The sequence below is a fragment of the Numida meleagris genome, chromosome Z (assembly GCF_002078875.1).
Source record: "Numida meleagris isolate 19003 breed g44 Domestic line chromosome Z, NumMel1.0, whole genome shotgun sequence".
NCBI classification, from domain to species: domain Eukaryota; kingdom Metazoa; phylum Chordata; class Aves; order Galliformes; family Numididae; genus Numida; species Numida meleagris.
Genome location: NC_034438.1, coordinates 28,293,428 through 28,307,017, shown reverse-complemented (window position 1 = coordinate 28,307,017; position 13,590 = coordinate 28,293,428). Strand labels below are relative to the sequence as shown.

Genomic DNA, 13,590 nt, shown 5'->3' with positions numbered 1-13,590 from the left:
TAATCCCTACTAACTAATCCCTACTAACTAATCCCTACTAACTAATCCCTACTAACTAATCCCTACTAACTAATCCCTACTAACTAATCCCTACTGCTATCTGGCTACCTAAACTACCTTTAAGATGGTCATGTAACTCGCTGAAAATGTGTCCTGTCTCATAGCGTTTATCTGACAGGCTCTTTACAACATCAAAGATAAGACATCCATGGAAATTCTACCAGGTCATAAACATCCAACACACAACCCAAACAGATCAGAAACAGACCTGGCTTTTCTGTTAATGATAGGACAAAGGGGAATGGCTTTATACTCGAAGAGTATTAGTTTAGACATTAGGAGAAAATTTTTTACTCGGAGGTGAGGCACTGGCAGAGGCTGCCCAGGCATTCAAGGCCAGGTTGGATGCTGTTCTGGGCATCCTGGATCTGATGAGTGGCAACCTTGCCCACAGTCAGAGGGGCTGGAACTAGATGATCTTTAACAACCCTTCCAACCTACATTATTCTATGATTCTGTGATTCTACACTTAATGACTCATAACACAAGTATTATTTCAATTTAGGTTTAATTTAAACTTCTCTGTTAATTGACATGAAACCTCAGAGGAGAAGCATCATCTACCCTGAAAAAGTGACCCACACTTGAGTGATACTGAATCATTTGTGAATAGATAAGCATACTGGCATTTCTCAGGCTGCAGACATCACTAGCCTTCCCGCAACTACTGTGTTGAGCGCATCCTTAAATGGAATGGAGTGCATCCTTAAACGTCTATCACACATGACTTATTGAGGAAAGCAGGAGAAAGAAGGAAAAGGCAGCATCTGCTTGTAAATCAACAAGTCTTTCCACCACTTCAGGGAAGAGCTAACCATCAAGAAGCTAACACTCAGTGAGAGAACTCTCTCTCTAACATTAAGTAGGCTATAACCAGCACTGCACAAGAAATAAGTACAAAATAGAGACACTAAAAAGAAACGGTAAGCTTTTACATGACAGCAACAGAAGATGTCTTTACCGTGCTGTATTAAGCAACTACTGAGTGCCCTGCTCCTCACAGAGTAATTCTTAAGCAGGCAAATAAGTTGTGGTAACTACCTACAGTTCTGTTAACTTTAGGATCCAAACATACATAGGATTCATTACAAGTCCTTTCAAACAGAAGAAAACTGAATCCTGTTAAAGACAGGTTCATATTCTCCTTGTATTAGAAAACAGCTGCTTGAGGCAGAAGAAATGGATGACGGTAATGTATGAAAACTGACAGCACACCTCGACCTTAATATCAGTCATTAAAAACTTTAATCCATGCAAAGGTGAAACAGAAATACAATGAATAAAGTGGCAGAAAGGGAGAATGACAACAGTGGTAGAAATAGAAACACCTGTAAGAAATACTGCCTCCAGGCAAAAGACTGTGTTAAACTCTCTGCAGAAGGACTTAACGGGTAAAGCACTATTTCCACAACTGGATGCCAGGACAGTTGGTACCAAAGACCAAACGAAGTTCAGAATTGATTATACTCTCTACTTTAATGAAGATAGTGCTCTTAGACAAGTACCACTTGTGTTTTAAAACCTTTCAAAATAAAAAAGGGATATCCCTTCTTTATTCACATAACTAGCAGTCACAGATGTGTGTAAATCTTGTTTAGCCATAAGGCAACTGCCCTTTTGAAAGTTATTCTAAGCCCTTATCCACAAAGGTTAGTTTTTCTTCAATGTAATCCTTCCTAGAAAAAGCTTTGCCATAGTGTTTTCCCTTTCATATTCACTTTAACTACATTACTTAAACAGGAAATGGAAAGAACAAAGGAATAAATGAAAACCCTGACCATCAAGAGGAGGTACACTTGTGAAACTGTTCAGCCCAAGAATAAGTAGTAGTTTTAGCAAACCTAAAACAGTAAAGGCTTGTGCAAGACTAATATATGGATCAAGCAGCACCACTGCTAAAATCACTTCAGAAAGGGACAAATCCTGCTTCAGTCTTTAAGAGTCATTCCAAGGAGTGACCCAAAAGTTAACTTGTTGAAAAAGAATTAATAATTAGTTGGATTCTTCACTTGACAGACTACCAAATATTTCCAACTAGGAAACCAAAGCCAGAATTAACCTGAAATCTGTTGATGCTACACTAACTTTTTCAAGGATCAAATGTGGAATACTGGCATCCAATAAAGACTGGACTTCGACGCACAGCCACAGAATTAAGTACAATCAATAGCTGGGGCAACGCTAACCCTTACTGAAATTGATAAACACAACTTCTAGAGGCATTTTGGCTAAAAGAAATCTTAATTAGTTCTTTGCTCTGACAGCTTTTTCTCAACACCCTGAAAAACGTGAAAGCTGAAGTGCGCTTTGGTATAAATTACTAAGGTGACGTAGGTTAAGGACGCACTTTCCTGACAGGTGGCAGTATCAGAGAATGACTGAGGTGAAGCATCAGTTTTGGATACAATTCTCAGCTACAAACTTCTCAGACACATGTGTCAAACAATGCACAAGTCTGTCCTGAATCTATGACTACAGTGTCAATACTAATGAAACTGCTGAAAAAAAAAAAAGGAAGCAGCAGTTTCAGTCCTTCATCTAAGTTAAGATACGTGGGATCTGTGTGTTTTTGAGAAAGCAAGGCAGCTCAGGTCTGCACTTGAGGACTTCAATTATGACAGAAAGCTGTTCCTGAGATGGAGTTGCACAGTATCCTTGTACTCTTACGTCGGCACTGCTATAAGCACTATGGGTTCCAAGTATCAAATGGGAAAAAAGGATGTTTAAGCTTTTTTTCCTTATGAGATTAAGTCTGCCACAAAAAAATGGCATAATGAAGTATATTTGCCATTTATCACCAAGTCTCAGAGAGAAAGAAGTGGAATACATCAATTTAATGTACTACAGGTGTTGTGTCCTTCAGCTGTAACCTCCTTTTTGGTGAGATGTTCTTCCAAATTGGAAGGATAAAACAAGTAGAGGGAAAACATAAGCATCAGTGACAATTTAAGAAGCTGTGGATGTGTGTCCATCTCTGACACCTCTTCAGTGTATTCAAATAATTTTGATAGCCTCACACACACCAGGCTTATCACTTCCATTCCCTAGCCATTTTTATTCTGTTTCAGGTAACTGAAAGTGTTTTCACTTCTTGCAGGAGTATACCTGTTGTGGACAAGGCAGAGCTGAAATTACCCCACCTAAAAGAATCATATTCTTTAAGAGATGGGAGGTAACTCCCTCAAGACACAACATAGTGAGAAAAAAGACAAGACAATGGTAAGTATGTGAAGTAGCAAAATGCACAGGTTGAACCTAAAAAAACCCAGAACATCCAGAAACAAGTAACTGTGCAGAAGAAAGAACAAAATAAGAACCTCTAATAATAGCAGTAAGAAGTTAAATTAGACATGACAAATTCTGGAGCAGAGAGGAACTGTGTGGAAAAGTAAACCATGCCTTCCCTATTTATCCATAGGAAGTACACTGGGAGCATGCCACATGCATGGTCTACAAAGAGGTAAACACTACTGTATACAAATCAAGCTCTATGAAGACACAACTATTAGCACTAAAAAAGTGAAACCTTAAAATATTTGTACTAAAGGTCAGTAATATTCCTCTAAAACAAAGTAATAATAGAAGTTCAAATCTTCCAAAAAGCCTTCCCAAAGTTAGTTTCTGAAAGCTCAAACACTGAATACCTTAGACTGAATTAGTGATTAAAAGCTATGAAATATCTACTATCTTGCGACATTATGTTCTTATGCTTTATCTAATTTTGCTGGCAAAGAACATACAACTGCTACCCATGATCTTACAGTAAGAAGATGACTGTCGCTACCTGCTAGAGTACATATAAATAAAGGTCTTTTCCATTTTTTAGTACGGGATGTCAAATAAAATCAGATGTTGTGCAACATTTCCTACTTTAGCACTCTAACTTATGGATGAAACTAAATCATTCACAGAAGAGCAACATAATTCCTTTTACAGTTATAAATATTTCTAAAAACTTTTTATCTGTGGCTCAATTGTATACATCTACACTGTTAGAAAAGGTAATCTTTAAGTGAAGACTTTGAAATCACACCACAGTGCACATATGATTACAATAGAAAGCATTTTGATCATATTTCTTGAATAAACTATTTCCATGTACCTAATAAAGTATTCAAATTTTTACTTTAATCTTTGTAGTTATCTAGTATTTTAACATATAGTTGCAGACAATTTTATCTCTGAATTTAAGAGTTTAAAAAGCCTATCAAGTTGTAACTGTTACTAACAAGAACAACAGTGTACTCTATTCAAGTCTGAAATACTTTTATTTTTCCTTGCAAAAGGAGATTCGGTTACATATTAAAATAACTAGAGTTGAAATAGCTGCTCTAAAAACATATTTTGGAAATCTAGTTAATACCAAATATACCTTGCAAGTCTTTACATCAAGCTCAGAGTGCACAAACTGCGGTATTTCTACTATTCTCAGTAACAAAAATCAAAATTTCTCAACAATTCTGTTCATTTAGATGTATAACTCGATGTTTCAGCAAGTGTTATCTAGAGAGCAAAATAAGTAAATAAATATTCAAGGCCAATTTCTCCAGTGAATGAAATGGTGCAAACCTTGGACAAAAGAAATCCCTTTAAACTTAGTATGCAATATGAAGGGTTACTCCAGCCCACACATTGCAGGCTCTGGAATGTGTTTTTACTGGAAAAAAAAAAAAAGAAAAAAGAGAAAAAGAAGAAAAAACACAAGAAAAGCACAGTTCTCTCTTAGTGCCCTCAGTTCAATTCGTAATCAATTTCAAGCACTCAAGTCATCAAGTTCCCTAAAAGAATCCTTTACAGGCAATGCAGACCTGTTATTTGTGCCTATTTCATTTATTATAAAGTTCATCAAAATCATATACCCAAATTTGCTATCATGAGACTTCTCCTTCATCTCCAATGAGAGGAACTGAATATGCACAGAGAACAGATAAATGATATTTTACTTGAGAAAAAAAAAACAGTGAAAATTCATTTATAGAATTTCTTCTTCTCACATACAAAGGATGGATTTTAAGTTTCATAAAGACAAATTAGTATTTGATGATTACTTAGGCATGAAAATAACAGAGCTCCCAATATATTCACTATATCCAACCGAAAAGTATTTAAGTATTTGAATATTCTTTCTTGGTTGTGATACTGAACTCGCTTTCTTTGATTACAAGTGTCTTCAAGAAATTCTTGGTTTATACAAACCAAATAACAGTATGTGACGTCCTCAAAATAGTATCAGGAGCACTTACTCATCATACTTGATATGATAAATAGCTTCTTCAGTGTCCATACAGTCTGAATAAGATGTAGATGGTGTACTGTCCAAATTATTTGTATTCTCTCTAGAATGATCTTGACTTAAGCTTCCGTTAGTCCTTTTGTAAGTATTACTGCTCTTTCCTTGAGCTTTACCATTCTTATGTCCCTTTGTTGCTCGGGTAACATTTTCTATATGAGCTTCAAACCAGGCTCCAATGCTGACATCACGCGCATCCACCAACTCATTTATCTGAAAAGAAAATTCAATAATGATTTTATGCTTTTCTTCTACAATCTCAATTAAAAATAAACAAGACAACTTACTATAAAACTACTTAACCTTATTAACCTTAATCTGTAAAACATTCAACAACATGAACTCATTTAGCTTGAGTAAGCTGAAGTTAACATGCAGTCATCATCAATACACTGCACATTCAATATTATATTCCCTTCTCATTAAAATCTAGTAGCAGGAAGAATCATAAGGCTAGTATAGACCTCTGGAGATCATTTAGCCTAGCCTTCTGCTCAAGCCATGGCCAGCTAAACCAGGTGGCACAAGTCTATCTGCAGCTTACAGCCTCCAGCCTCTAGCAGCAGAGACATAATTATCATCCCCAAAGGCTAGCTTATATTAAAAGAGCAACTATTACATATTTTGGGAGAGGCAAGGCAAAACACAAATAAGCAAGCACACGTTCAATAACTTTTACTATTTAGAGTTAAGCATTCCTTAGGTATCTGAACATAAAGTTGATAGCAGTTTGAGATAACAAATTTAACTCAAGAACTCTAGATCATACTTAATATTGTACTCTTCACTTTCTGGTCACCTTCTTAAAATAGTATCTGAAACTCAACCCCCTTCTTTCTCCCATATAAAATCCCAACACCTGTTTTTAATCTTCTTATTCTTACAAGCTACAGCATCAAAAGTACAGCTCTTTGTCAGGATGAGCACTTCAGTCACATAAATCAAAGAACAGACAAATTTCAAAACTGTCTTAAAGATAATATATGAAAATAGATAAATTATCACACCTCTGTAATGACGATTCTGTAAGGATGCCCAAAAAAGCACATATCCATATCATCTTTAGAGTTTGAATTAGCTGTAGCACAAGGTGCTTCTTTACTTCCTTCTCTTAAAAATCACAGTTGAGACACTACTAAAGACTCCTTCTGCTGCTACTTTTTGAGACAACTGCCAGAGAAGCTGCATCAGCCAAGCCATCTTCATCATTACATTTAAAAAAAATAGAATTCAATGCAGCCTCCCATAATTCCTTTCAACCCATAATTCCCATTCCTTTCAGACCATAATTTGATGTGCATATTTACAAAACTGACTTCCCACCCTTGTAAAGCACAAGGGCAAGAAGTATTATGATAGACCACTGGGAACACCAGGTAACAGTTTTACAGGTAGTTATTGTTCCCGAAAAAAAAATCCACATTGCACCAGAGAATTCAAAGCATTCAGAGTGGTCATCTTCACTTTATGCAAAATTGTTTTGATAGATGTATTTTCTATTGATTATAAACTGGGATATGATTACTTGGGGGTATTTTTTGAGGAACAGGAACTTGGAACCAAGTTGTACATGAAGAATATTTTCCATGAGAAACAAAAGATACATGAAGAAAGTAAGGAACAATGCAAGCAAAATTGAAATTCTAAGGTAAGAAAGAAGTTTAACATTGGTGTAACAGCCTAAAATTCTTTTGCTGTTCCTACAATCTAAATGCAATAATTTACTCTGATTGACTGTTTAAAGACAACTACCAACCTAGATCATATTTCACTCTAGTTTGTGGCACAGCATCCAGTGATACAATCACACTTGTTAATACCAACAAAGCACCAAGTGTTCATTTTTGTAATAGTAAGATTAACCATTATGAACTGTGACAAACAGAACAATTATTATGATCACAAAAATGAGAAAATTACCAATTATTTCAAATATTTTTTAAAACTCTTTTAAAAGAATTACAAAAAAAAAGTTAAAAAATTTAAAATGAGACAGATCAAGTCAGATCTTGGTATCTGTATATTCTTACTTATTCTTACAGAAAGCATCTCTGCCCTTCTTCCTGGTATGAAACCCTCAGCAAGTTGGCAGACAGCACCAAGCTGAGTGGTGCAGCTGACACGCTAGAGGAAAGAGATGCTTTCCAGAGGGACCTGGACAGGCTTGAGAGGTGGGCCCACACCAACCTTACCAAGTTCAACAAGGTCAAGTGCAACGTCTTGCACCTGGGTTGGGGCAATCCCAAACACAGGTTCAGGTTGGGCACAGAATGGCATCAGAACAGCTCCGAGGAGACAGATTTGGGAGTGTCGGTTGATGAAAGATTCAACATGAGTTGGCAATGTGCGCTTGCAGCCCAGAAGGCCAACCATATCCTGGGTTGCATCAACAGAAGCGTGCCTAGAGTATTGAGGGAGGTAATTCTGCCCCTCTACTCTGCTCTCGTGAGACCCCACCTGGAGTTTTGCATCCAGTTCTGCAGCCCCCAACACAAGAAGGATGTGGAGTTGTTGGAGTAGGTCCAGAGGAAGGCCACGAAGATGACCAGAGGGCTGGAGCACCTCCCCTACAGGGACAGGCTGAGAGAGCTGTGCCTCTTCAGCCTGGAGAAAAAAAGGCTCTGAAGAGACCTCATAGTGGCCCTCCAGTACCTGAAGGGGTTCTACAGGAAAGCTGCGGAGGGACTTTTTCTAAGGGCAAGTAGCAACAGGATGATGGGAGTAGATTTAGACTAGATATTACAAAGAAATTCTTTACTGTGAGGGTGGTGAGACACTGGAACAGGTTGCCCAGTGAGGTTGTGGATGCCCCCTCCCTGGAAGCATTCAAGGCCAGGCTGGATGGGGCTTTGAGCAACCTGGTCTAGAGGGAGGTGTCCCAGCCTACAGCAGGGCAATTGGTACTTGATGATCTTAAAGGTCCTTTCCAATCCAAATCATTCTATGATTCTATGAAACTTTATAATCTTGTCAATTGTTGTGTGTTACTACTTCTTTACTCTGAAAACTTCACATGAACCACTTCAAAATTTGCACCAAAATACAAAGATTGACAATGAGATAATTAATAATTGCCTACTCTTAAACTGCAGCAACATACAGTTCAGTAAGAGCAAATTTCCATAGTACTGTTCAACAGGATGTTTCTGGTTCTGTCAAACTGATACCACAAAATGATTCACAGGAACATAAAACAAAATATTGAATAAAATCAACAAGCATGCCTTTAATTATTAAAGAAAAACACTGCATGCAAGTAGAAACCGTACATTTTTGGAAGCAAAATCCTAAAATACTCCACTTTAGGTCCCTACATAAAAATCTTTAAATTAAAAGGCTCTGAAAGGACAAAGTAAAAGCAGCAAATAGATCTGGTTCTCAGGGCTAATATGAGAGGAGCAACACAACAGAACAACTAAAGAAATACCTGCAAGTTCTAAAGGATGTGAGGACAACGGAAAAATTAAACCAGGAAGAATCAGTAGATGAGCCATGATACAAAGAAATGGTATCAAATCTGTGGAAGGTCCAACAATAAAATGCAATGGTGCAAGCTGGGAAAAAAAAATTATTCTGATTTTCACCAATCACAAAGTTATAAAGGTACCTCAGGAGATCTACAGTCCAACCTCCTGTTCAAAACAAGGTTAAAATTGAACCCATATCAATTTGTCCATAACTTTATCTGGTTGCTATGTCTCTCAAAGTTCTAGGCATGGATATTTCATAGTCTAAGGCAATCTGTTACAGCTCTTAACAATCTTTATAGTTAAATAGAGTCATAGAATCCTTGGAGTCGGAAGAGATTTCCAAAGTAAAAGATTTTTTCCCTTACATCCAACCTACACCTATCCCCTTTAAGTCTGAAACTATTTTCCCTTGTCTTTATTATCCATTTTCAATGCCCAAACACTGTCTTTCATTCTCCTGTTCTCCGTCCCAGTAAAAAGTCTGCCTTTGTCTTCACAGACTGTTGGAAGGTCCTGTCTCCCACAGAACTTTCTCTTTTACAGGTTAGATAAGACCACTGTGGTAGGTCTCTCTAAGACAGTCAAATGCTGCCACACTGGACACCTCTGTGACCCCAGCTGAGCTTGCTAAGTTTATCAACACTTTTCTCGTTCTGAAGCACCCCACATTTGATGCAGATGGTGGAATAGCAAGTGGCAAGTTGAATAATCACTTCCCCCAACCAACTGGCTATGTTCCTCCTGACAGAGCCAGTTCCCGTTGGCACACTGTTAGCATCCTGCACTGCCATGCTGCAATGAAAACTGTTTAGCCAATACTACTACAGCTCCAGATGCTACTACAGCAAAGCCACTCCAAAGCTGGGTTGCTCCATGGGAAAAGGTCAGCCCATCCCAAGTGCAGGACTTGAATTTCTTTAGGTTCAAAAGTAGCCCATCACTCCAGTTCACCTAGATCCTTCCACACAGCAGACTTGCCTTCCCACCAGGTACACTACCCAATATGCTGGTGTTCACAGTCTTAAAGAAAGCACATTTCCTTTCCTTCCTGGCCAATGGTGAACACACTGAACAGGATAGCTCCTAGGAGAGCCATTAGACAGAATAAGAAACAAATAACAATCCAGTTCTCAAGCCAGATATCACTGACAATTCTCAGTCTTAGTGAAAAGGAACAGGAGTTGAAAATTGTTTCACCCACTACTAATTCTTCTAAATCTCAATTTAGGTAATATACAGTGACCACACACAGGAACTCTGTTTAAATAATTATTTTATCCATCTAACAGTAATTATTAACTTTTTTTTTGGCAAATTAACTTCTGCCTTTTTTTTAATGTCAGGTTCCATACTAGCTACATCTTCTCCTTGGTAGCTAAAACCACAAAGGAGGGCATAGAGACTGATGCTGTTCAAAACACTGATTAAAATGCATCTTGAGCCTAGCTCTAGACAGCAATCCAGAGACGCACAAGACTTTGTTCAGCTATAAAAAAAGTAAAAGATTATTTCTTCCAATAACTAGACAACTCCTAGTCTGACCAAAAAATGCAAAATAATAAAATCAATCCATGTATTTAGCCATCTAACATGCCTTAGATAATGACATGTTTTTTGTTGGCTTTTATTAAACAGATGATCTTCTACCTTCAAATTATATTACTGGCTACAATTCTTAAAGTTTTCTGATTCTACAAGCAGAAATCCTTTAGGTGTCCCTACTGCCATCTGCAGAAAAGCTAAGAACAGAATGATTGTACCCTTCCAACAATTATTTTCTCTCCCTTCGTATACTAAAAATACAAAGCTGGCTCAAATGGAAGTTACAATTTCACAGATAACTAAGGAGAAAGTGCTAGGTCTTTAGTATTACAGATGGCAAAATTTCCATGCAACTCAGGAGAATGGGTTTCCTTGACTACGTTTGCCAATATTACCATTTTATTTTGTTTTCTGTTTTAATTCCAGAAAAAAAACAAACACAACAACACTTCAGAAAAACTGATTACCACTTAGTATTCTTCAAGATACATGCTTTAATATTCCTTTCCTTTGATCAACTGATCCTCTATGACCTTCCATCTCTCCAATGTTCTCCCTATCCTATTACGTTTAATCAGTAAGTGTTAAAGGGAAAACATCAGAATTGAAAAACTAAATTTATTTCCACTGTAATGAATGGAGACTAAAAAGAGAAGAAGGAAGAAAACAATCTTGTGTCCTAGCCTTTTAAGATGAGGATTTCCCATCTCCCTGATTTCTCAGACAATGAACTATAAAACTCATTGCACAGAGTGCTACTGGAATGTAGAGTAAGTAACTTAACACTTCTCCGTAATATCTGAAATATGGTGTAACAATTTAAATCAAACTAAAACAGCTTCCCATCTGGATGATAGGTCTCAAAAAGAACATTCCTTTAAACAAGACAAAGTTGTAGAGGTATGGCAGTTGTAATCTTCTTCTCTCTTACTGAAAAATGTCCAAGATTACAAAAAGAGTAACAGATACTTCTCATCTAAAAGAATCTCCTGACCAGGAAGCAAAATGTTACCACTACCTGTATATATACACACCCTTCTAAATACTCAGCTACCTAGTAATCTGGAAATTGCCCATTTTCTGTTTAAATTAAGTTTCTGGTATCCTAATGCAATCCTATATAACAATATGGAAAAATTCAGAAAGGTACAAAAACTATCAATAAAAATGATGTGATTAATAAATAAATGAATAAAATCACATCCATTGTATCACATATAGTCTAAAGTTCTATAGTTTATCTAATATTGATAAATATTACTACTAAAACTAGTATTTGGTGAGACTGAAAATAAATACAAAAAAAGTCATACTTTTTCCACAGATCTCCCTCCCCATCAATTTTTCTCCTCAGTTTACAGGAAGTATGACTGTTTCACAGGTACCTTAAACTTACTGGCGGACAAAACACACTTACTGAAAAACACATTTTCGAGAAAATATTTTGTTACAGTTTATGAACACACCCAAAGCCTACAACAGCCTGGTACAGACACATGACCTTAAATGAAGTAATTTTAAAAAGCTTGACTGTACTGTTACCCTCAAATAACTCCTGAAAATCAGATTTCCTAATCCAGATGACTGAAGTTTGAAAACACAATCCTGTCAATTAGGCATTAAATAGTTAAAATTTTAAGTCAGTTCTTTAAATCAATTTAATGCTAATATACAAAATACATCTGTCAGTGAAGCTTCATAAATCTGTAGAGACACCTATACAAGTTCAGTCTAATTTACTTTCATCGAAGTAGGAAATCATGTCAGATCATGAAAGATAGTAATAAAGACACATATAGATAGGATAAAAAAAACTTTTAAACAATATAACTAAACCTGAAAGTATAAGACAAGTTTTCAGCTTTTAAAGCCTGTACATACCTTGTACAATCCTATGCCAGGATCAATGAGAAATGAACGAGATGACGTAGATGGCTGACTGGGTGACCCACTGCTTGTTTTTTTAACTTTGTTCTTACAGTTAGAAATAGCACAGGGATTGACTTCTCCATCTTGATTAGTTATAGAAGCAGTGGTAGTAGCTTCAGATTCAGAACGAATCAAAAGCTGAACAATGTCATTAAGTCCAACATTGTAGTCAAATAATGTGTGTCCATCTTCTAGCTGTCAAAAGAAAAGCATAGTTGTAAAATCTCACCTTGAGGTAAGTAACTTGTTTACCACTCTTCCTTTTGTAGACAATAATTACACAGACCATAAATTTGTGTCAAAGCCATTTAAGAGACAAGCCAACTACTTCAGGTAAATAAAAGTCTGTGTCTTGAGTAAATACAATGGTAAACTCATCAAATTACCTGCAGCCACGATTCCACCAAAATAAAGAATATCACTGAGAAATTAGACATTTTTACAGATTTGGATCTTCTTTTTATAGAAGAAAAAAGCAGGAAGGATGAAGAATCAGCAAGAACAGAACTAGGAAGGAATTATCAAGCTTCTCACTAACAGTCTTCTATTACATTAAAATGATCTCAAGACAGACAAAAGAGGAGTGAAAGTTTATTCCTTCATCCTCTGTCTTTTCAAGGCAAAAAAAACCATCCACACAGAAAGCCGAAGTACAGTTAGAGACAAAGGCTGTAATCAAGAAATATGTCAGTTTTCCTTCCACAATGGTAAGACCTGTGTAAAAAATGAAAAAATAATAGTCAATTACTCTCCTTACTACTGTTAACTACTATACCCACGGTAGTGCAGTAGTTACCTAAAGCTGATTAAGTGTGCATTCCCCTTAAGCAGAATGCAAAACTCTTCACCTAAAACAGAGTCTCAAAAATGAGACTCCAGATGTTATGTTCATTGTTTGGTTACACAGCAGCCTAAGGCAAGCGGAGCTAAATACAGAAAGGCTGCTCATTATTCTCTGTAGTTCCCTCAATGGAACAACTCTTCACGGCTGTCCGACATCTATGGGAACTACCCTTGTTCAGCTGAAAGTTCTCAAACAAGTTAGACACAAAGCGTACTGAAGATTATATTTCCAATCAGGTTTAATTATCAAATAAATTGAAATCTCAAGTGTTATTCTACAGGTGACTGCCAACACTGTTTCAGGTACCTAGAACCTCAGAGTTTCACACTAAGTAGCAAGCTACTCAGGCAAGCTCAACAAACCTTTCTCCTCCCACCATGTTGCACAACTCCATACTATTTTTGACAAATCTTGAGCACATAGAATACAAAAGTTCTTGCAGTTCTATGACAATC

The 13,590-nt window shown here is 36.8% G+C and overlaps 1 protein-coding gene across 3 annotated transcripts in view; it reads right to left on the bottom strand.

Moving 5' to 3' along the window:
• Positions 1-13,590, bottom strand: part of UHRF2 (ubiquitin like with PHD and ring finger domains 2) — an 81,784-nt gene that overhangs the window by 54,091 nt on the left and 14,103 nt on the right. For all 3 annotated transcript variants that reach the window (XM_021379748.1, XM_021379749.1, XM_021379750.1), the window contains 2 exons: positions 12,244-12,486; positions 5,304-5,563 (listed from right to left, as the gene is read on the bottom strand). In XM_021379748.1, coding sequence (XP_021235423.1) covers positions 5,304-5,563; positions 12,244-12,486 — 503 coding nt within the window. The remainder of the gene's footprint in view (positions 1-5,303; positions 5,564-12,243; positions 12,487-13,590) is intronic.